This window comes from Muscardinus avellanarius (genome assembly GCF_963383645.1).
Source record: "Muscardinus avellanarius genome assembly, contig: SCAFFOLD_48, whole genome shotgun sequence".
Taxonomy (NCBI): domain Eukaryota; kingdom Metazoa; phylum Chordata; class Mammalia; order Rodentia; family Gliridae; genus Muscardinus; species Muscardinus avellanarius.
In genome coordinates, this window is record NW_027664495.1 from 20,549 (window position 1) to 45,639 (window position 25,091).

The 25,091-nt window shown below is 48.7% G+C and overlaps 1 protein-coding gene across 1 annotated transcript; it reads left to right on the forward strand.

Moving 5' to 3' along the window:
- Positions 1-22,576: 22,576 nt before the first annotated feature.
- On the forward strand, positions 22,577-24,454 carry LOC308279568 (GTP-binding protein 4-like; the record flags this gene model as incomplete). The annotated part of the gene is given in 4 exon segments (XM_080720085.1): positions 22,577-22,757; positions 22,760-23,366; positions 23,368-23,428; positions 23,432-24,454. Coding segments are annotated over 4 exon segments (1,872 nt in total).
- Between the last annotated feature and the right edge of the window lie 637 nt (positions 24,455-25,091).

The following is a 25,091-nucleotide window of genomic DNA, read 5'->3' on the forward strand; positions in this document are numbered from 1 at the left end:
GCTACACCCCAGCCCTATTTTTTAAATTTTTATTTTGAAACAAGGTCTCACTAGATTGATGCAAGTCTCACTACTTGCTGAGGCCGTCTTGACCTGCGGTAACACTGGTAATGCCTCACGGCAGGCTCCGATGCTGGCCTCACTGGCCCCAGCACCGGCCTAACCCCTCGACAGGCTCTTATCCTGGCCTCAGAGGCCCCAGTACCGGCCTTGCCTCAAGGCAGGCTCCGATGCCAGCCACACTGGCCCCAGCACCGGCCTAACCCCTCGGCAGGCTCCGATCTCGGCCTCAGAGGCCCCAGCACTGGTCATGCCTCAAGGCAGGCTCCGATGTCGGCCTCGCTGGCCCCAGCACCGGCCTAACCCCTCGGCAGGCTCTTTTCCTGGCCTCGGAGGCCCCAGTACCGGCCTTGCCTCAAGGCAGGCTCCGATGCCAGCCTCACTGGCCCCAGCACCGGCCTAAGCCTTCGGCAGGCTCCGATCCCGGCCTCGAAGGCCCCAGCACTGGTCATGACTCAAGGCAGGCTCCGATGCCGGCCTCACCGGCCCCAGCACCAGCCTAACCCCTCGGCAGGCTCTTATCCTGGCCTTGGAGGCCCAAGTACCAGCCTTGCCTCATGGCAGGCTCTGATGCCAGCCTCACTGGCCCCAGCACCGGCCCAACCCCTCAGCAAGTTCCGTACCCGACCTCGGAGGCCCTAGCACAAGCCTTGCATCATGGCAGGCTCCAATGCTGGCCTCGCTGGCCCCAGCATCGGTCTAACCCCTCTGCAGGTTCCAATCCCGGCCACGGAGGCCTCAGTAGTGGCCTTGCCTCACAGCAAGCTCCGATGTCGGTCACTGGCCCCGGCGTCTGCCTAACCCCTCAGCAGGTTCTGACCATTGTCTCTGTGGTTATTATTTCAAAGGTTCCAATTGTAATGTATCAGATCTCTGCCTCCCCCGAATATTGGCCACTGGCATTGCCACTGCCTCCACCGTTTCAAATCCTTCCCAGGCTCTTTTTCTACTCTGAATGTTGTCCAGTGTTCCTAAGCATGCGTGATGGTAGCATTCGACATTTGGTGTAATTTCTTCAAAAAAATAAAGTTGGTAAGATCCGGTTTCTGCTTCTCCTGAATACAAGTCTCCACCACCATCGCGGAGAACTCTTTCAACACCGCATTTCTCCTTGGTCTCCACTAAATTCTCTCCTTATATATGATGTCTGAGATTCTTAACAATATAGAGAAATAGCAGTCCTCTTTCACGGCGAATTTTTCCATAAGTTCCAGTGCATTTAGATAAGTTTTGTCTGCATCTCCAGTGTCCTGGCATCCATAACGGCTTTCTTACCACCTCTCCAATATTTTTCTTTATCTTTTTCTGTTCTGGGCCCGGTTTCTCCAGGGGTCTGGCGTGCTACTCGCAGTTCGGCCTGGGGCCCAGAGTCCCGCGACCCGGGCCTCATCTGGCGTGCCCAGCCCGCGACCCCCGCCCAGAACCCAGCGTCTTACTGGGCCTGGTTTCTCCAGGGGTATGGCGTGCTATGCGCAGTTCAGCCGGGACCCAGAGTCCCGCGACCCGGGCCCCATCTGGCGTGCCCTGTGCTCAACCCCCGCCCAAAACCCAGCATCTTACTGGGCATGGTTTCTCCAGGGGTCTGGCGTGCTACTCGCAGTTCGGCCTGGGGCCCAGAGTCCCGCGACCCGGGCCCCATCTGGCGTGCCCAGCCCGCGACCCCCGCCCAGAACCCCAAGTTGTTTTTTTTTTTAATCCCACTATGATGTATATATACAGTGCACCAATAAAAAATAAAAAACCCATTATTTGTAAACTTTTATATGGAATGTAACTCTTCATTGGAAATAAAAAATAAAATTTGTCTATTTACTATTGAATACACATAGGATTTCAATTTTCATTATACTGAGAAAAAAAGCTCTTTTGTGTTGGGAAAATAATGCTTCAAAAAATTAGTAGGAAAACCCACCAGTATAATGTTTTGTCCTTCAATGACAGCACAGATTTGGGAACATACTGAGGATGAAGTTATGGACATCCACAGGTGAAATGTACAAGTGTAATTTAAAGAAATCTTTCCTTGTGATTGGAAATAGTTTTGAAATGAAGTAAACTGATTGGAGGTCGTCACATCTGCTTTAGTGAATTATGCCAAGGACATTATTATCTCCCTCCCCTCCCCTAAAAAAATAAAAAATATATGTATAATGTGCAAGACAAATATGGATTGAACAGAAAATGTTTCACATTTTGATCTATAGTCTAAGAATGAATCGATAGCTTGGTCAGACTAATGAATGGAATGTTCGCATCCTCAATTATCAGCCAATATAGGTACATCTCAAAGCCCTTCCTGAAACAGGAAAACCCAGGCGGTCATTTCCACATCCACCAGGGGAGGCTATGGGCACGAATTCACAATGGAGACAACTGCATTGCTGATCCACTGATCATACCAGCCTTGAGCGTTCTGGGCGAGATGAAGGTCAATGTAGCAGTTTGTGTCCCAAATTGTAACCAGTGATCTAGTAAACTGCCATCAGCCCTATTATTATCAATAAGTAATCATAACGCATTAAAAAGTTACTTGCAATCCTGTAGAATTAGGCGTAAGTTGTTGTAAAATAAAAAACAAACGAACCTGTTTTGTCAGAACTGGCAGTGTAAAGAAGGCAGCACTGGAAGTGTCTGAGTCATCTGTAATGCCAAGTATCCTTCATAAACTCTTAATGTGGTTAGGCTTTGGAACCCGGTGTTTGGAATCTCAGACTTACATGCTTTTCCCATAGGTCACACAACCTATGATCTTCACTCAGCCTTATTATTTATTTATTTTATTGGAGACTGAACCCAGGGAATAAAATAGGCCTAGGGTGCAGCTCAGAGGTAAATGCCTATTCATTCAGTTTTCAGTACCAAATACATTACGTGTGTGTGTGTGTGTGTGTGTGTGTGTGTGTGTGTGTACACACATATGTATATATACCACATATATATATACATACATATATATATTTTTTTTTGTGGTAACTGGGGATGGAACCCATTCTACCTCTAAGCTACACCCCTAGCCCTATTTTTTCTTCTTTACTGTGAAGCAGAGTCTCACTGAGTGGCAAAGGGCCTCACTAAGTAGCTGAGGTTAGCTGCAAACCATGATCCCCCTGTCTCACCCTTCCAAATGCTGGGATTATAAGTGTGTGACACCATGCCTGGCTTAAATATTATTTTATATGGAGATGTACAGTCACTACTTCTGTGAGCCTAAAAGGGAACACAAAGGCAAATGATCAGCAATTTTTATAAAATCATGATAGATGTGACATAATTCATGACATTGAATTGCTTTTTTCAGGAGTCCCTGAAACTGAATTAATTCATCTAATAAAAAAAACTCAAGAACTGGTGAATAAAAATTATGACTTGAAAATGATGATCCATCATTTGAACTTACAAATGAGTCGATATCAAACAGAATTTGGGTGTTCATCCAAAGAAGAAGTAATGTTTTCAATTATGGAAAATCAGACCTTTTTTATCCTTTTACTGTTGAGTCAATTTATAATTCTCAGGGGTTCTTATTTATTATAATTTAGCTAAAAAGATGCATCCAAAGCACAGTTGTTCTAAAAATCATTTCATTTCCTTCCTTCCCCATAATAAAGAAAAAAAAAGACCCTGTGTAAAACACTGGGGTCATATATAAGGTCAATTATTGGAAGTCTATCTCATCTGCTTCATTTTCTATCCTGTTCCTAAGAGTTATAGCTCTTACTTATCAATACACAAACTTTCCTTCTGGGAAGATGGCGACGGAGAAAAGTGGCACTTATGAGTCCCACTAACAATTGATCTCTATTACCACAAAACCAGCGCCTTTCAGAGTCAGAAAACACCACCAGCAAAGAAATAAAAACTGTAAATACAAGGGACAGAGAAAAAGAGTGCTGGAAAAACGAGACATCAGAAAGAAACCAGCCCACAGTGCTGTGGCCGGATCCACGGCGCGGAGCAGCTGCAGCTGCGGTGTGGAGCGGCACTGGATTGGCTCCATCTACCCTCACAGCACCAGGCTCCAGAGAGGAGGGAGACTCAGAACAGAGCTCAAATCCAGAGAGGAGGTACACCGGCCTCACGGCCTAGGACACAGCAGCAGCACCTTACTGCTGGTGGCAGCGGCGAGTTCATTGGACGGCTTTAGACCAATGCACTCTGGAGCCACAAGGCTCCAGAGAAGAGGGGTGGACAGCGAGCCGAGGTTAGCAGTTGCTGAACAGCCGGGCAGCAGTCAGCAGTTTTTTCAAAATAGAAAAAACCGGGATTCTCCCAAATATAGTCTATGAAGCCAATATCACACTAATACCCAAACCAATACAGCAGACATACAGCAGATACAGCCCATACAGCAGACAACTAAGCAAAGAAGAATAAACAATACTCAAACAGAAATAAAATGTTAACATGTTAGGAATTAAAAATTATCTCTCTATAATCACACTGAAAGTAAACGGCCTCAACTCTCCAATAAAAAGACATAAAGTGGCAAAATGGATTAGAAAACAGAACCCACCCATCTGCTGCTTACAAGAAACACACCTGACAAGTAAAGATCTGAACAAACTCAAGGTAAAGGGCTGAAGCACGGTAATCCATGCTAATGGAACTCGAAGACAAGCAGGAGTAGCAACTATGATATCAGACAAGTTAGACTTCAAACCCAAACTTATTAGAAGAGACAAAGAAGGTCATATTTTACTGGTAAAACGAATAATCCAGCAAGAGGAAATAACAACAATCAACATCTATGCCCCAAACATAGGGCCAGCTACTTTCATAAATCAACCTCTTTGTGACATGAAGTCACACATAAATCCCAACACAATAATACTGGGAGACTTCAACACACCTCTCACAATATTAGACCAATCTTCCAGATAAAGGGTCAGTAAAGATGCCTCAGAACTAAAGAACACCATTAACCAAATGGACCTGTTGGGCACACATAGAATATTTCACCCAACTACAGCAGAGTTTACATTTTTCTCAGCTGCTCATGGAACCTTCTCCAAAATAGATCACATCCTGGGACACAAAATGAGCACTAGAAAATTCAAAAAATGTTGGGGACTTCCGGGAAGATGGCGACCGAGAAAAGCGGGGCTTAAGAGCCCCGCTAACAACAAATCTCCATTACCACAAAATCAGCGCCTTTCATAGCCAGAAAACACCATCACCAGTGAAACAAAAAATCACCAGGCTCCAGAGAGAAAGCGGACTGAGAAGAGAGCCACAGAGGAGATAACCGGCCTCGCGCCCGAGGACGCAGCAGACGCAGCAGCAGCGCCATACAGCCGGCGGCACCGGCGAATTCACGGGACGGCTACAGCAAGCCGAGGTGAGCCACTGCGGAACAGCTAGGCGGGATTTCTCCGCGCAGAGAGCATCTAAAGCTCCCAGTGGCCGAGCTCAGCACACACTGCAGGGATTCAGAGTAGAAATCAAAATCAAGAAGAAAAACGCCAGCCCCATAGCCGAGGGCGTAGCAGCGGCGCCATATTGCCACTGGCAGCAGCAGCAGCGAATTCAGCGAGGCCAGTACAGCTACATCTGCGTACTCAAGAACAGTGAGTCAAATTGTGGGCCACAGAGGAGAAATCCCAGTACTGTACTCCCTGGGACTTGACCCAGTGGGGGAGGGGCGGTGGCAGAGAGATCACACCATAGGAGAACGTGCAACCTGGCACCCCCCAGAGTCTAAAGCAGCCTCTATCGACTCTCTGGGTCGGAGACTCTGTGATAAAACCTAGTAAAGGAGTAGTGGGGTCCGAGATACTACTGACTCGAGATCCAGAACACCTTAAGGGAAGTCATAGTGACCCAAGGGAAGAACCCAGAGAAGGCACAAACATCGGAAATCATGGGAAAGAGGAATAATACGGGAGCAATTAATGCCCACAACCCCACAACATCAGAACTCGATAAAACTGAAAATCAGAGATTTCTAGAAGATCAAATCAGGAAAATAACTGTAGAAATAATAGAGGTGCTTCAAAAAGAACTCAGAGAGAGCCAAAAAGAGATAAAGGATGCAATTAATGAAGTAAAGACCTCAATTCAAAGCACAAACAACCGATTAGAACACATGGAGAACAGAATCTCGCTCTTAGAAGATGAGCAATCCAAAAATGAACTCATAGTTTCTAATCTAGGAAAAAATATCCGACAGCAGGAATCTGATATTGAAGAAATATTGTCCCATTTTTAAGAGAGCTAATCTAAGAATAATTGGAATAGAGGAGGGAAAAGAAAGTGAAACCAAAGGGATCAACAATCTCTTCAAGGAAGTAATAGAAAATTTTCCAAACATAGAGCAAGAGGTTGATACAAAGGTCCAGGAAACTTATAGAACTCCCTTTAGACAGGATCGGAGAAGAGGATCCCCACGCCACATAATTGTCAAAATGACCAATGTGGAAGCCAAGCAGAGAATCTTAAAGGCAACAAAAGCAAAGGGCCAAGTGACATTCAGAGGCAAACCAATTAGAATCACTCCAGACTTCCCAAACCAAGTTATGAGAGCCAGAAGGGCTTGGAGTAACATATTCCAAACTCTGAAAGAAAACAACTTCCAGCCAAAAATTTCCTACCCAGCAAAACTTTCTATCAAATTAGATGGAGAAATAAGAAGCTTCCATGACAAACAGAAACTGAAGGAATTTATGTCTTCAAAACCAGCACTAGAGAAAATACTCAAAGAGATTAACTACAAAGAAGAAATAGGTAACACACACCAGAACCAGAGAAACAAGAGTTTCCATCCAACAGACAATTAAGATTGGTTATCTGTGGAGATTCATTATTTATGTTGGTCTTTTACCTATCTCTAAATGGTATTGTTTGCCTTTATTGTTGTTAATTTTTAGGATTTCTAGTTGGAATATTAATATACCTTCAGATATAGCAATTGGAAATATTTTATCCCATTCTATTAGTAACTGTTAACTCTGTTTACATTGTCTTTGGATATACAATTTTTTTATTTTTTTATTTTTTTAGGGAGTCTGTATACTCCTCTGTTGCCTGTGTCATTGAAATCATAACCAAGAAATCACTGCCAATTTCAATGTTGTGAGGTTTTATGACCCAGATTTTCTCCTAAAAGTTTATAGTCTTAAGATTTGTATTTAGGTCTATTATCTATTTTGAGTTAATATTTGTATATGGGATTAGGTAAGGGTCCAATTTTATTCTTTTCCATGTAATTATTATTTTTTAACAATATTTAGTTAAAAGATTATCATTTCCACCACCAAATGTTCGTGGAAACCTTGTCAAAAATAACTTGACAATATAGGGAAGAATTTAGCTCTAGGCTTTTATTCAACTCCAATGGTTTATATATCTGCCTTTAGAATAGTACTACACTGTTTCAATTATTGTAGATTTATATGGTTTGAAATCAGAAAATATATATCTTCTAGCTTTGTTCTTTTTCAAGATTGTTTTGGGTACCTAGACTCCATATTCCATATTAGGATAGATTTTTTTCTGAAAAATAAATATATAAATATATGATAGTTTCACCTAAAAAATAGAAAAAATATTCTCTGGTAAGAAAGAAAGCAAAAAGAAATATTGAAATGTTATCTTTAAGTCATCAAAAGCTTGGTATCAGACAATGAAACTGTTATGTGAGATCATAATTTTTAATTTTAGATAAATTGCCATAATACTAGATGTCAACTACTAAGCCAAGCATGGAAGGGAGGGATAGGGAGAGAATGGGGTGGGGATTGGGTGGGGGCTGACTGGGAAAAGTGTACATGTATGTCTACAAAAGTATGTATCCTACTATGATGTATGAATACAGTGCACCAATAAAAAAAAATAGTCTGCAAAAAAAAAGAATGTTACATACTTCCCTGTATCATTTCAGACCATAATGGAATGAAACTAGAAATCAACTCTAAGAAGACCCAGAGAAACAACATAAACATGTGGAGACTGAACACCACACTTCTGAATGAAGAATGGGTATCATAGAAGATGTAAGAGAAGAAATCAAGACATTTCTAGAAACAAATGAAAATAAAGATACAACATATCAAGACCTCTGGGACACTTTGAAGGCAGTATTAAGAGGAAAATTTATATTACTGAGTGATCACATAAGAAAAACAAAAAATCTTCAAAGAAAGAACCTAATGACACACCTCAAAGCCCTTGAAAAGCAGGAACAATTGAACCCCAAAGCCAGCAGAAGACAGGAAATTATTAAAATTAGAGCAGAAATTCATGAAATAGAGAATAAAAACAATACAGAAAATCAACAAAACAAAAGCTGGTTTCATGAAAAAATTAACAAGGTAGATAAACCACTAGCCAACCTAACTAAGAAAAAGAGACAATCAACCCAAATTACGAAGATAAGAGATGAAAAAGGAGACATTACTACTGACAGCATAGAAATCCAGAGGATTATCAGAAACTACTTTGAAAAACTATACTCCAACAAAATGGAAAATCTGGAGGAAATCGACAACTTCCTATATAAATATGACCTTCCTAAACTGAGTCAAGAAGATGTAGAAGAGGTAGCCTATTCAACAAATGGTGTTGGCAAAACTGGTTAACCATATGCAGAAAATTGGAAATTAATCCCACTTTCTCACCCTGTACAAAAGTCAACTCAAGATGGATCAAAGACTTGGAAATCAAACCAGAGACCTTGAAGCTCCTTGAAGAGGGCATAGGTCCAACACTGCAACACATAGGCATAAATAAACACTTCTTAACAAGACCCCAAAGGCACAACAAATTAAAAGGTGACTCAATACATGGGATTGCATGAAACTGAGGAGCTTCTGTTCAGCAAAGGAAACTATCAAGAACCTCAATCGAGAGCCAACAGAATGGGAGAAGATTTTTGCCACCTACATCTCCGATAGAGGACTGATATCTAGAATATACAGAGAACTCAAGAAACTCAACACTAAGAAGACAAAGCATCCAATAACAAAATGGGAAAGTGAACTGAATAGACACTTCACAAAAGAAGAAATTCAAATGGCCAATAAATGCATGAAAAAATGCTCAACATCATTGGCAATCAGAGAGATGCAAATCAAAACTACCCTGAGATTTCACCTAACTCCAACTAGAATGGCAATCATTCAAAACACAAACAACAACAGATTCTGCCGAGGATGTTGAGAAGTGGGAATTTTAAGACATTGTTGGTGGGATTGCAAATTAGTGCAACCACTTTGGAAAACAGTATGGAGGATCCTCAGAAGAATGGGAACAAATCTACCATTCGATCCAGCAATACCACTTCTGGGTATCTATCCAAAAGAAAAGAAACCAAACTACCAAACTAATGCATGTGTATCTATCTTCATAACTGCACGATTCACCATAGCCAAACTGTGGAACCAGCCAAGATGTCCATCAACAGATGAATGGATTACAAAACTGTGGGATATGTACACAATGGAATTTTACTCAGCCATTAAAAAAACTAAATGACATCATTTTCAGGGAAATGGATGGAAGTGGAGGACATTATGCTAAGTGAGATTAGTCAGTCACAAAAATGAGAAAGCAGATGCTTTCCCTAATATGTGAGAGGGAGAAATAGGTCATAACAGGAACTCTAGATAAAAAAGGAAATCCTACAGAGCAGCAAACAAGGCAACCTAAAGGAGGAGAAAGGAGGGGGGAAGAGAAAAATCTCTAAAACACACAAAGTACTTAAAAAATATGGCAGTCAACCACTAAGCCAAGCAAGGGAAAGAGGGACGGGGAGGTAATGGGGTGGGAATTGGGTAGGGGTTAAATCAGCAATGTGTACATACTTGTACACACAAGTTTTTCACCACAATATGATGTATGAATATAATGCACCAATAAAAATTAAAAGATAGAAATAAAAATAAAAATAAACAAAAAAATAAAGAATTTTATTAAAAAGATAGATATACAGAAGACATTAAAGCCCCATGCCATTCAGAAATGGCACAGGGATCTATTCGAGCAAATTCACCAAAGGGACGACACGTGGACCCAGCTTAATAATAAGATAATTAATAATTATTAATATATAATATTAATATATAATAATTAATAATCAGAGCTTTCTCAAATCTTCCTAAGCCATTACCAATACTGGTACATTTAGTCCTTTTTATTTTGAACCAGGGTCTTGCTGAGTTTTTGAGGCCTTTCTCAGTCTCCGAAGTATTGGCTGTGAACACTTCAATTTTCTTTTTTTTTTTTTTTTCTTGTAGTGCTTTCGGCTGGTCTGTTCTTTTTTGTGTGTTTTTTTGCGTGGTCATATGGCACATTTCTCAATAATTTTACTCTTCTTCCTCATTTTCGGAACTTATCTGGCCTCTGATATCCCAGTTCGGTTAGCAACACGACTCCTCCGTCAAGTCCAGAACCCGGGGTGAGCCAGAAGGGATCCCACTCCACCCCAGCCTACAGGATCAGGGAAGTGGGCTCCTTCCTAGTTCCTACCAGCTGCTCCTGTCCAGTTTTTCTCCTGCATGCCCTCCACCTTCCACGGCTCCGGACTGGCTGTGGTGTCAGTGATTGACACCTGATCCCTCCAATAAAAGACTCGACAATGCAGCCACGTTCCTATTGGTGGAGATTCGATTAAAACCCAGTAGTTGCCAAGAGCAACGTTTGTGAAAGCAGCTTTGACTCTGTTTGGTCAAGGCCAAAACAGAGCCAACTGCAGAAGTTGTTGTTGGGAAGTCTTTTGGGAGAAAAGACTTCTGTATTTGAGCCAGAGAAAGCACAATAGTGCGATTGGGTGATAGTCTTATGTCCCTGCCCGGGACCAGGCCACCTCCAGGAGCAAGGATACTCCAGCGGGTTCAGAAAGCCAGCCGGAGGCTGTTGGTAAGTAGAACCCACTGGTCCTGCCCTAGCCTGGTGGTGCCTGGACTAAGGGTAAGAAGTTAGTGCTGGTTTGGGATTTGTCCTGAGACTGACACGAGGCAGGGCATGAGAGGGCGCGGTTTTCAGTTTGACCTGACCTGAGTTTTCCTTTTGTAAAGAATCTTGTCCCGCGTTCTTCACAGACAGACAGGAATTACTGTCTGTTTAGCAGCTTTTGCTCTGTGTCGGGGAGTGTGCTCCACTGCTGGATCCCCCATAGGAAATCTTCCTGACTTCTCCCTTTTCCACCCACCCCATCCACCCATTGGCATATCCACCGATTCCACCCACCATATGTACCTGTAAGTGGTGCCCACCCGACCTCCAGTGTCTGGCTGCCTGGCCTGCTCCGTAAACAGCTCCTCGCTAGCTACTCTGCCTTCACCCTTGCTCTCACTCGAGGTCCATTCTCTGCATGGCATCAGTCATGCCTAACATGTGCCATGCCTGGGTGGGATCCCCAGCACTATACCCCCAGGAAAAGTTGGTAGAATCAAGTTGTAGGTGAGCAGTAGGGAGGTATCAGAGGATTAGGGGACCAGGACCCTAGAGGAAATAAGAAGGACAGCAGGGGTATTCAAAGGATGAGACTGGGAGTATGAGCACACAGTGACAGAGTGGGCATGGGAAGATTTGGAGGGAAGCAAGGCAGGCAGAAGGAACAGAAAGGGGGAGGCCTGAGTGGAGCTGGTGGGGGAGGGGTGGGCGGTTGAGGGCACTGGGTTCTAAGGAGGGCAGTGGCACACTCAGGCTTGCGTCTTATTTTTATTTTGTGTGTGTGTGTGTGTGTGTGTGTGTGTGTGTGTGTGTGTCACACGTGTGCTACTGGGGTGGAACCCAGGGGCTTTTCTACCTCCAGGATACACTCCCAGACCTATTTTATACTTTATTTGGAAACAAGGGCTAAGTTGCTGAGAGCATCACTAAGCAGCTGAGGCTGGCTTCTAACTTGTGCGATCCTCCTGTCTCTGCCTCCCAAGTGCTCGATTACAAGTCGGCACTAGCATGCCGGGCTCTAGGTTTGAGTTTTACAATAATTATTTTGAACCCGGCGTGGTGGCACAGGCTTGTAATTCCAGCATTTGGGAGGCTGAGACTGGAGGATCGCAGTTCATGGATAACCTCAGCTACTTAGGCCCTTGAATAGTTTGGCACAATCAATAATGTAGAACATATTGTCTTTTGGGAAAAAAATCTTGTGCCTCATTTTTCATTCTTTGTTGGCAAATTGAAGATAATAATGAGCAACCAATAAGGTTAAGCATGAACTAGTGTATGATAATGAGCATGAACATAGTTTTTTTTTAATTATTTTTTATTGGTGGATTGTAATCATACATCACATTGGAATACAAGACTTGAGAGGATATACAAGCACATATCATCCAATTAGCCCTCATCCAATCCCCATCCCATTCCCTCCGCCTCCTTCAATCCCATGCCTGATTGGTGATTATCTTTGATACATTTGTTTATGTACCTCCTGAGTTTTAAAGCGGTTCCATCCTCCCCCATCACATTCCCTCTGATTGGTCACCTTAATTGCTTCTCTATAGGACCCTTTCTACTACTCGATCTCCTCCTGTTAACCCTTTCCTCCTAGTTTTAGCTAACTAGGGGAAACATCTGGTTTTTATTTTCTGTGCTATTTCTCTGTACATGCCGCATTGCAAGTTCCCATCCCACTCTTGGCAGCCCCAGTAGTGGCCCGGCCACCTGGAGGACTCTGATCCCAACCTTGCTGGCTCCATCATGGGCCTTGCCTCAAGGCAGGCTCCCATCCCAGCCTCGATGGCCCCTGCACTGGCCTAAACCCTTGGAAGGCTCCAATCCAGGCCTTGGAGGCCTCAGTACCGACATTGTCTCATGGCAATCTCAATTCTGTCCATGCTGGCATCGGCACTGGCCTAACACTTCAGCAGGCTCTGATCTCGGCCTCGGAGGACCCGGCAATGGCCTTGCCTCATGGCAGGTTCCAATCCCAACCTCACTGGCCCAGCACCAGCTTAACCTCATTACAGGCTCTGAACCCAGTCTCCAAGACCTCAGTAGCCACTGTGCCTCACGGCAGGCTCTGATCCCAGCCTCGCTGGCCCTGGCACCAACCACACCCCTCAGCCTGCTCCGATCCCAGCCTAGGAGACCCGGCACAGACCTATCCCCTAAGCAGACTCCAAACCCGGCCTTGTTGGCCCTGGTACTGGCCTAACTCTGGCCTCGGAGGCCCCAGCACTGGCCTTGCCTCATGGCAGGCTCCAATCCCAGCCTTGCTGACCCTGGCACTTGCCAAACCCCCCAGCAGCCTCCAATCTGGGCCTTGGAGACCCCAGCACCAGCCTTGCCTCATGGTTGCCTCTTATTCCAGCCTCCCTGGCCCCAGCACCGGCTTAACCCATCAGAGAATTCCAATTCAGGCCTCGGAGGCCCCAGTACTGGCCTTAACTCACAGCAGGCTCTGATCCCGGCCTCTCTGGCCCCGGCACTGACCTATCCCCTCGGCAGGCTCCAATCCCAGCCTCGCAAGTTCCGGCACCAGTCTAACCCATTGGCAGGCTCCCATCCCATTCTCGGAGGCCCCAACACTGCCCTTGCCTCACGGCAGGCTCCGATCCCAGCCTTGCTGACCCCAGCACTGGCCTAACCACTCAGCAGGCTCCAATCCCAAGCTCGGAGGCTCCAGGCCCAGCCTTGCTTCACAGCAGGTGCCGATTCCAGGCTCGCTGGCCCCGGCACCAGCCTAACCCCTTGACAGGCTTCAATCCTGCCTGACCTCAGAGGCCCCAGCACCGACCTTGCCACATGGCAGGCTCCAATCCAAGCCTTGCTGGCACCGGCACCGGCTCAACCCCTCGGCAGGCTCCAATCGTGGCCTCGGAGGCCCCAGCACTGGCCTTGCCACATGGGAGGCTCCGATCCTTGCGTCGCTGGTCTCAGCACCAGCCTAATCCCTCGGCAGGCTCCGATTCCAGCCTCAGAGGCCCCAGCACCAGACTTGCCTCATGGCAGGCTCTAAACCCAGTCTCAGAGGCCCCAGCACTGGCCTTGCCTCACAGCAGGTTTCAATCCTGGCCTCGCTGGTCCCGACACTGGCCTAACCCCTTGGCAGGCTTCGATCCAGGCCTCAAAGACCCCAGCACCGAACTTGGCTTACTGCAGGCTCTGATCCTGGCCTAGCTGGCCCGGCACTGGCCTAACCCTTCTGCAGACTTTGATCCTGGCCTCAGAGTACTCAATAGCAACCTTGCCTCATGGCAGACTCCTATCCCAGCCTCAGCACCGGCCTAACTCCTCGGCATGCTCCGATCCCAGGCTCAGGGGCCTCCAGCCTGTACTTGCTTCACAGCAGGCTCTGATTTCAGCCTCACTGGCCGAGGCAGCAGCCTCACCCCTCAGCAGGCTTCAATCCCGACCAGCCTTGGAAGGCCCAGCAATGGCTTTGCCTCATGGCAGGCTCCGATCCCAGCCTCGGAGGCCTCAGTAGGGGCTTTGTCTCACAGCAGGCTCCAATCCCGGCCAAGCTGGCCCTGAAAATGGCCTAAACCCTTGGCAGGCTCTGATCCAGGCCTCGGAGGCCTAGGTAGTGGCCATAAGCTCCAATCCTGGCCACGCTCGACCTGGCACTGGCCTAACCCCTTGGCAGGCTCTGATAGCAGCCTCAGAGGCCCCAGCACCGGACTTGCCTCATGGGAGGCTCGGAACCCAGCCTTGCTGGTCCTAACACAAGCCTAACCCCTCAGCAGGCTCCGATCCCGGCTTCAGATGCCCCAGCACCGGCCTTGCCTCATGGCAGGCACCAATCACAGCCTCACTGGCCCAGCACTGGCCTAACCCATTGGCAGGCTCTGATACCAGCCTTGGAGGCTTAAGCACCAGACTTGCCTCACTGCAGGCTCCAATCCCAGCCTCGGAGGCTACAGCACAGGCCTTGCATCATGGCAGGCTCCAAACCTGGTCTCACTCACCCCGGCACTGGCCTAAACCCTTGGCATGCTCCAATCCAGGCCTCAGAGGCCTCAGTAGCGGCTTTGTCTCATTGCAGGCTTTGATCCCAGACATGCTGGCCCTGGCACTGGCCTAACCCCTCAGCAGGCTCCCATCCCAGGCTCGGAGTCCCCAGCACCGGCCTTGCCTCACAGCAGGCTGCAATCCCGGCCTTGCTGGCCTTGGCACCGGCCTAAACCCTCGGCAGGCTCCGATTCAGGCCTCGGAGGCCTCAGTGGGGTCTTTGTCTCAAGGCAGGCTCCGATCCCGGGCACACTGGCCCCGAAACCAGCCTAAACCCTTGGCAAGCTCTAATCCTGGCCTTGGAGGCCCCAGAACCGGACTTGCCTCATGGCAGGCTCCAATCCCAGCCTCACTGATCACTGCACCGGCCTAACCCCTCAGCAGGCTCCAATCCCGGCCTTGAAGGCCCCAGCACCAGACTTGCCTCACTACAGGCTCTATTCCGGCCTACCTGGCCCCAGCACCAGCCTAATCCCTCGGCAGTCTCCGGTCCGGCCTCAGAGCCCTCAGTAGCAACCTTGCCTCATGCCAGGCTTTGATCTCGGCTACGCTGGACCCAGCACCGGCCTATCCCCTTGGAAGGCTCCAATCGCAGCCTCGGAGGCCCCAGGACCAGACTTGCCTCACAGGAGGTTCTGAACCCAACCTCGCTGGTCCCAGCACCAGCGTAGCGGCTTTGTCTCAAAGCAAGTTTCGATCCCTGCCATGCTGGCCTCGGCACCACCCTAACCCCTTAGCAGGCTCCCATCCCAGGCTCGGAGGCCCCAGCACCGGCCTTGCCTCACAGCAGGCTATGATCCCGGTCTTGCTGGCCCCGGCACCGGCCTAAACCCTCGGCTGTCTCCAATCCCGGCCTCGGAGGCCCCAGCACCGACCTTGCCTCATGGCAGGGTCTGATCCCAGCCTCGCTGGTCCCGTCACTGGCCTAACCCCTCGGCAGGCTCTGATCGCGGCCTTGAAGGCCCCAGCACCAGCCTTGCCTCATGGCAGGCTCCGATCCCAGCCTTGCTGGCCCCGGCACCAGCCTTTCCCCTTGTCAGGCTCCGATCCAGGCCTCGGAGGCCCCAGCAATGGCCTTGCCTCACGGCAGTCACCAATCCCAGCCTCTCTGGCCCCGGCACCGGCCTAAACCCTCAGCTGGCTTCGATCCAGGCCTTGGAGGCCTCAGTAGGGGCTTTGTCTCACAGCAGGCTCCGATCCTGACCACACTGGCCCTGAAAACAGCCTAAACCCTTGGCAGGCTCCAATCCAGGCCTCGGAGGCCTCAGTAGCGGCCTTGTCTCATGGGAGGCTCCAATCACAGCTTCGGAGGCCCCAGCACCGGACTTGCCTCATGGCAGGCTCCGATCCTGGCTTTGCTGATCCCGGCACCAGCCTAAACCCTCGGCAGGCTCTGATTCCAGTCTCAGAGACCCCAGGCCTGGCCTTGCTTCACAGCAGCCTCCGATCCCAGCCTCGTTGGCCCTGGCACCAGCCTAACCCCTTGGCAGTGTCCAATCCCGCCTGGCTTCGGAGGCCCCAGCACCTGCCTTGCCTCATGGCAGTCTCCAACCCCGCCCTCGCTGTCCCCAGCACCAGCCAAAACCCTCAGCAGGCTTCAATCCAGGCCTCAGAGGCCTCAGTAGGGTCTTTGTCTCACGCCACGCTCTGATCCCAGCCACACTGGCCCCGAAACTGGCCAAACCCCTTGGCAGGCTCCAGTCATGGCCTTAGAGGCCCCAGCACTGGCCTTACCTCATGGCAGGCTCTGATCCCGGCCTCACTGGCCCCAGCACTGGCCTAACTGCTTGGCAGGCTCCGATCCCAGCCTCTGAGGCCCCAGCACTGGCCTTGCCTCACGGCAGGCTCCAATCCCAGCCTTGCATGTCTCAGCACCAGCCTAACCCCTTGGCAGGCTCTGATCCCGACCTCAAAGGGCCCAGGACCGGAATTGCCTCACTGAAGGCTCTGATCCCGGCCTAGCTGGCCCCAGCACCAGCCTAACCCCTTGGTGGCTCCAATCCTGGCCTCGGAGGCCCCATCACCGACCGATCTCCTTGACAGGCTCTGATACCAGCCTCGCTGGCGCCGCCACTGGCCTAACCCCTCGGCAGGCTCCAATCCTGGCCTCGCTGGCCCTGGCAACAGCTTAACCTCTTGGCAGGCTCTGATCCCAGCCTTGGAGGTCCCAAGCATGGCCTTGCCTCGTGGCAGGTTCCAATCCCAGTCTCGCTGGCCCCGGCACTGGCCTAACCCATTCCAGACTCCAATCCCAGCCTTGGAGGCTCCAGCACCCACCTTGCCTCACAGCAGGCTCCAATCCGGCCTTGCTGGCCCTGGCAACGGCTTAACCCCTTGGCAGGCTCCAATCCCAGCCTCAGAGGCCCCAGCACTGGCCTTGCTTCACAGCAAGGCTCCGATCTCGGCCTTGCTGACACTGTTACCAGCCTAACTCCTTGGCAGGCTCTGATCCCAGGTTGAAAGGCCCCAGTCCCGGCCTTGCTTCACAGCAGGCTCCGATCTCAGCCTTGCTGGGCCTGGCACCAGCCTAACCCCTTGGCAGGCTCCAATCCCACCCGGCCTCGGAGGCCCCAGCACCAGCTTTGCCACACCTCAGGCTCCAATCCCGGCCTCGCTGGCCCCAGCACCAGCCTAAACACTCGGCAGGCTCCGATCCAGGCTTCAAAGGCCTCAGTAAGGGCTTTTCCGATCCCGGCCACACTGGCCCCAAAACTGGCCTAACCCTTCAGCAGTTCTAATCATGGCCTCGGAGCCCCAGCACTGGCCTTGTCTCACAGCAAGCTCTGATTCCGGCCTTGCTGGTCCCATCACTGGCCTAAGTCCTCAGCAGGCTCTGATACTGGCCTCAGAGGCCCCAGCACCAGACTTGCCTAACTGCAGGCTCTGATCACAGCCACGCTGGCCCCGGCACTGTCCTTTCCCCTCAGCAGGCTCCGTTCCTGGCCTCGAAGGCCTCAGTAGCAACCTTGCCTCATGGCAGGCTCCAATTCCAGCCTCGCTGGACGCTGCACCGACCTAACCCCTTGGAAGGCTCCGATCCCGACCTCGGAGGCCCTGGCACCAACCTATCCCTTCGGCAGGCTCCGATACTGGCCTCACTGGCCCCGCCACTGGCTTAACCCATGTAAAGGCTCTGATCCCGGCCTCGGAGGCCCCAGCACTGGACTTTCCTCATGGCAGGCTCCAATCCTGGCCTCGCTGGCTCCAGCAGTGGCTTAAACCCTTAGCAGGGTCCTATTCCAGCCTTGGAGGTCCCAAGCTGGCCTTGCCTCATGGCAGGCTCCAATTAGAACCTCGTTGGCCCCGGCACCAGCCTTACCCATCAACAGGCAACACTCCCAGCCTCAGAGGCCTCAGTACTGGCCTTGCCTCATGGAAGGCTTTGATCCCAGCCTTGCTGGCCCGGGCAATGACCATTCCACTTGGCAGGCTCCAATCCCAGCCTCGCTAGCTCTGGCACCAGTCTAACCCATTGGCAAGGCTCCCATCCTGGCCTCAGAAGCCCCAGAACTGGCCTTGCCTCATGGCAGGCTCAGTTCCTGGCCTTACTGACCCCAGCACCAGCCTAATCCCTCGGCAGACTTCAATCCCTGGCTCGGAGGCCCCAGGCCTGGCCTTGCTTCACAGCTGGCTTCGATCCCAGCCTTGCTGGCCCTGGCACCAGCGTAATCCCTTGGCAGGATCCGATCCTGCCAGGCTCTGGAGGACCTAGCACCGGCCTTGCCTCATGGCACGTTCCAATCCCAGCCTCGCTGGCCCCAGCACCGACCTTTCCCCTTGGCAGGCTCTGATCCAGGCCTCGGAGGCCCTGGCACTGGCCTTTCCTCATGGCAGGCTCTGATCCAGGCCTCTCTGGCCCCGGCACGGCCTAAGCCCTCAGCAGGCTCTGATCCAGGCTTCGGAGACCTCAGTAGGGGCTTTGTCTCATGGCAGGCTCTGATCCTGGCCTCACTGGCCCCGGGCACCAGCCTAAACCCTTGGCAGTCTCCGATCCAGGCCTCGGAGGCCTCAGTAGCAGTCTTGTCTCACAGCACGCTCCAATCCTGGCCTCACTGGCCCCTGCACCAGCTTAAACCCTCAGCAGGCTCCGATTGCAGTCTCAGAGGTCCCACCATGTCTTACCGGGGGTAGGCCAGGCCACCCGCCCCCCGCCCGGGGCATTGGTCTTCTGGCCAGGGCCTCCAGACCTTCCAAGGGGCCGCTGGGCCCCATGTGCCCCCTGCCCAGGAACCAGGGCCTTTTGGCCCAGGCCCCAGTACTTTCGGGGGGCTGGTGTGCCCTGCCCGAGTGCCCATGGTCTTGCGGCACAAGCCCAGTTCTTCTGGGAGGCCAGCGCACCCCACGTGTTCCCTGCCCGGGGCCCAGGGCCCTGCGGCCTGGGCCTCTGGACCTTCCTGGGGGCAGGCGTGCCCCGCGTGACACCCCGCCTGGGATCCAGGGTCTTGCAGCCCAGGCCCCAGTTCTTCTGGGTGTGGGCATGCCCAGTGAGACTCCTGCCAGGGTCCCAGGGCCTTGTGACCTGAGCCTCTGGTCTTTCCGGGGGTTTGGCGTGCCCTGCACAAACCCCGCCTGGGTCCCAGGACCTTGCTGCCATGGCTTCCGAACCATTCGGGGTCCAAAGTGCCCCATGCGACCCCCACCCGGGCCTGAGAGTCTTGTGGCCCCGGCCTCCGGACCTCTTGGGGGACAGGGGTGCCCTGTGTGATCCCTGATCCCTGCCCAGGGCCCAGGGTCTTGCTGCCTAGCCCCTGGTTCTTCCCGGGGCACCCAGGCCCAGGTTCTTCCAGGGGGCCCGTGTGCCCCACGGGACCCTGCCTGGAGCCCAGAGCCTTGAAGCCCGGGCCTCCGGACCTTCCGGCTATTTTTTCTTATTTTTGAAAGAAGGTCTCACTGAGTGGCAAAGGGCCTCCCTAAGTAGCTGGTTTTGAACCTGCATACTCCTGTCTCAGGCTCCCAAATGCTGGGATTACTAGTGTGTGTAACCACGCCTGGCTTTCTTGAATTCATTTTAATATGAAGTCAGAGAACATGTCTCACTTCGTTTTGTGTTCTCAGCTGAAATCATTTTAAACAGGTGGATGTTGAGAAGCAATGAAGACATTATTGAAGTATTTTTTTTCAATAAGTTGAACCCATGGAAACTACTATAGAGTTATATCCCCATCCCTTTAAAAATTATCCATTATTATTGTTTTTGCTGTTGTTATTGGTGTGTGTGTGTGTGTGTGTGTGTGTGTGTGTGTGTGTGTGTGTGTTTTACTGGGATTTGAACCCAGAGGCATTCAGCTTCAAGCTACACCCCAGCTCAGTTTCATTTTTTATTTGGAAACAGGATCTTGCTGGGTTGATGAGAGTCTCAATACTTGCTGAGGCTGTCCTTGAACCTGTGATCCTCCTTTCTCAGCCTCCTAAGTGCTGGACTTATAGGTGTATGCCACCATGCCTGGCTCCATTATTATTGTTTTTATTATTTATAATTTAGTATGGTCCTATGGATTGAAAAAAGAGACATTCTACCTCTGAGTTATACCCTCAGCCCTTTTTTAAATTATATGATATTATGAAACAGAATCTCATTAAGTTGTTGAGGGCCTTGCTGAATTACTGAGGGTGGCCGCAAACCTGTAATCCTCTGTGTCAGCCTCCCAAGTCCTGGGATTCTAGGCATGAGCCACCATACCTGGCTGAGTTAGTTAAAGTTCTGAGACAGGGTCTTCCTAAGTTCTCTAGTCCCCAAATTGTGATCTTCCTTTTTTGGCTTCCCAAGTACCTGGAATTACAGATATACATCACACTTTATTACAAGAACCCAGGAAAATTTATATCCTTCACCAGTGAGATTAATAGTAAAAAAAAAAAGAAGAAGAAGAAGTGTAATCACCACAAAACAACAGTGAAGGACATGTAAACAAAGTAAAAGGACACTAGATCGGCATTCAAGATTATCTCCGGATCCTTTGACCAAATCCAGCCCCCTGCCCTTGAGCCCCCTGCCCTTGCAGACAGGTGGCTCCAAAGGGCAAATTCCAGAAGGCACAGGCACGCCCAGGACTTGGAGAATACGGCCTCTCATGGAATCTCCTTTAACTCTTTTCAGAACTTTCCGTTCCTAGGGCTTAGTCCATATGGCTGGCATGGGGAGATATGGCGATCCAAGGACCTGTGATGGAGGTCTCCCGGGTTTTGTCTGCATTGCCATCCAGAGTCTGAAAGCTTAAACAAGCTCACAACACAGTTTAGTAGATAAAAACCAAAAAGTAACATGAAGTTTTTAGATTTAGTTGTCAGATGTACTTCTCTAGCTGCTGAGCACTTTTCCTCAAATGATAGGCTTATTAGAAGCCTATTCCTCTTTTAATAAACCATTTTCCTATCACAAACCCTCTGCAACTTTCTTTTACTCTTTTCTGATTACCCTGATTCTCTCTTTCCCATTTGGGACAATCTTAGGAAAAGCTCTTCTTCATACAAAAATGCTTTCTTACTCTTACAGTATTTCCCTTCTTCATACTTGCACATTTATTATATCTGTCCTTTGTTCTGACATATTCATTTCTTAACCACGTGGTGTCTCCCTGTCTCAGGCAGCGCACATACTGGGTGCAAAGGTCAAGAATCTTCCTAGTCTTTCGGCTCTATTGTATTGGGAACTATTAGCTGCTCATCTACTAGGCTGCTTTGAAGTCACACACAAAGTTTATCTTCTCTGTATCTAGGCCAGATCACAAGGAGAGGGGGTAAACAGAGGCACCAGTTGCCTCCCTTGCAAGTTTTTAGGGCTAATGGCGTCAGCTGACTCTTAAGGCTTTTACTATAGGTTAATGATTAGACTGAAGGTCAGAGATAGAGAGGAATTCTGCGTTTGTAATTGCTGTTGCTGGAATGCTTCCACAGCATCTGAATTCTGACTAGATTTACATCTTTGAGCAAAGCCGAGGACGTTTAGAGGCTTAGACAAATTACTAGAAAATTTATTTTCCACAGACTCAGTTTCTCTCACAGTCCTGATCTTACATTACCGGAGCAATTCATGTGGAAAGTTAAAAGAATCATTACCAAAAGAATAATCGTTATGAAAGAATATCTAACAGTGGGGGAGTACTTTGGCCAGAGACAACACTTCCCCTCGTGGCTCTGCTTCTTTAAGCTTAGCCAATTTCTTGTGTGGGAAATATCTTCACACAGATACCAAGGAAAAGGAAGTAATGGCGGCAGCTAATGGCATTATATATAAATTATTACAAGTGATGGAGGAAACACTGTTCAATTTCAGTTTAATTCAGAACTTAACATTGGTAACTTTTGTTCCTTGTGTAGTACTGGAGATTGAAACCAGAGATATTCTACCTCTGAGCTTTTAAATATTTTTGTTTATTTTTTGTTTTTTATGTATATCTATTTTTATTGGTGCATTGTAGTCAAACATCACAATGGAGTACAAGACTTGTGAGGGTATACCAGCAACATCATCCAATTAACCCGTATCCCCTCCCTGTCCCATTCCCTCCCTCTCCCTTGATCCCATGCTTGATTTGGTGATTAACTTTGATTCATTTGTTTACATATATCATGCATTTTAAAGAGATTCCAGGGTCTCCGCGTGCTTCCCACTGACAGCATGGCACACTACAACTTCAAGAAGATTACGGTGGTCCCGTCTGCCAAGGACTTTATCGACCTGACATTATCTAAGACTCAACGAAAGACTCCAACAGTTATTCATATACATTACCAAATTCATCGCATTAGACACTTTTATATGAGAAAAGTTAAATTTACTCAACAGAATTACCATGACAGATTCTTACAGATTTTCCCAAATTGGATGACATCCATCCATTTTATGCTGATTTGATGAATATTCTCAATGACAAGGATCATTACAAGTTGGCTCTAGGACAAATAAATATTGCCAAAAATTTAGTGGACAATGTTGCTAAGGATTATGTATGGCTTAGGAAATATGGTGATTCCCTCTACTGCTGCAAACAGCTGAAGCACGCTGCCCTCGGCCTAATGTGCACTATCATTAAGAGGCAGAGGCAGAGTTTGGAGTATTTGGAACAAGTGCACCAGCATTTGTCCCATTTGCCCACCATTGACCCAAATACCAGGACCCTGATTCTGTGTGGATATCCGAACATGGGGAAGTCCAGCTTCATCAACAAGGTGACGAGAGCAGATGTGGATGTTCAGCCCTATGCATTCACCACCAAGTCTCTGTTTGTTGGGCATATGGATTATAAGTATCTGCGTTGGCAGGTCGTAGACTCTCTGGGGATTCTGGACCATCCCTTGGAAGATCGGAACACCATCAAAATGCAGGCCATTACTGCCCTGGCCCACCTCCGTGCCGCCATTCTCTATGTGATGGATTTGTCTGAGCAGTGTGGACATGGGCTGAAGGAGCATCCGACCTCTCTTCATCAATAAGCCTCTCATAGGTGTGGCAAACAAATGTGACGTGAAGTGACTCACGGAGCTTCCCGAAGAAGACCAGAAAATATTTGTAGACTTGCAGGCCGAAGGCTTCCCTGTCATAGAGACCAGCACCCTGACCGAGGAAGGTGTCATTAAAGTTAAGACTGAGGCTTGTGATAGGCTTTTGGCTCATCGAGTGGAAACTAAAATGAAAGGAAATAAAGCGAATGAGGTGCTGAACAGATTGCATTTGGCTGTACCAAACAAGAGAGATGATAAGGAAAGGCCCTGTTTCATCCCAGAAGGAGTGCTGGCGCACAGGAGGAGGATGGAAATTGCGGAGCAGCCCAAGAAGAAGCGGGATCGAGATCTTGAGCTGGAGATGGGAGATGATTATATTTTGGATCTTCAAAAATACTGGGATTTAATGAATTCTTCGGAAAAATACGATAAAATACCAGAGATCTGGGAAGGCCATAATGTAGCCGATTATATCGATCCTGCTATCATGAAGAAATTAGAAGAGTTAGAAAAAGAAGAAGAGCTAAGGACAGCTGCTGGAGAGTATGATAGTGAATCTGAGAGTGAGGACGAGGAAATGGTGGAAATCCGACAGCTGGCGAAGCAGATCAGAGAGAAGAAGAAGCTGAAAATCCTGCAGTCCAGAGAGAAGAATACGCGGGGGCCCCGGATGCCGCGGACTGCCAAGAAGTTTCAGCGGACGGTCTTGGAAAGCGAGATGCGCAGCCTCGGGGTCAACATGGACGACAAAGACAATGCCCATTATGCAGTGCAGGCAAGAAGATCTCGGAGCGTCACTAGGAAAAGAAAGCGGGAAGAATCGGTTCTGCCTTCTTCCGTAGCCCGGAGCCGGAGCTGCTCTCGCACTCCACGTGATGTTTCCGGTCTTCCGGATGTCAAGATGGTAAAGAAAGCCAAGACAATGATGAAGAACACACAGAAGAAGATGAACCGCTTGGGGAAGAAAGGAGAGGCAGACAGACACGTGTTTGACATGAAGCCCAAGCACTTGCTCTCTGGGAAGAGGAAAGCTGGTAAAAAGGACAGGAGATAGCATTCTGTCGGCAGACACAGTTGGCGAGACCGTCCTGTTTATTTCTCGGTTTGGTGTGGTATGGATTCATGAATTGGAACCCTAATCTATTAACTCAAAAGACCGTGGAAATGACTGAAGTGCTTGTTGCTTTGCTGAGAGCTGGTAAACTGTTTAGACGTGGGGAATTTTTGTCACTTCATAATACTACAGTTATGTGTAGTAGACTGTTACTGTACTTAATGGAGTTTCGATTGCCTCAGATTTGCAGATCTGAAAAATGTATTGGTGTGGTGAGGTTATTTTTGATCGTGAAAAAATTCTTTTATAAGATAGAAATTTGGCTCATCACACATGAATAGCCATCTTTGTGAGGAAAGCTTCTCCACTCTAGGGATGTAGGCAGAAGGTGGCCAGTCCTGTCCTGCAGGCTTGGGGAAAGACACATTTAGGGTGCTTTAGAATCCAGAGCGTAAAATACTCTCTTAAATTATTTTCTAGCCCATTTGTACAATGTATCATTGTAATCTATCTTCAGCTATTTTATCCAAAATAAACCTGTATAGGCAAATAGTTAAAAAATAAATAAATAAATTCCATCTTCCCACATCCCATCCCCTCTGATTGGTCACATTAATTGCTCTCTCATGGGGCCCTT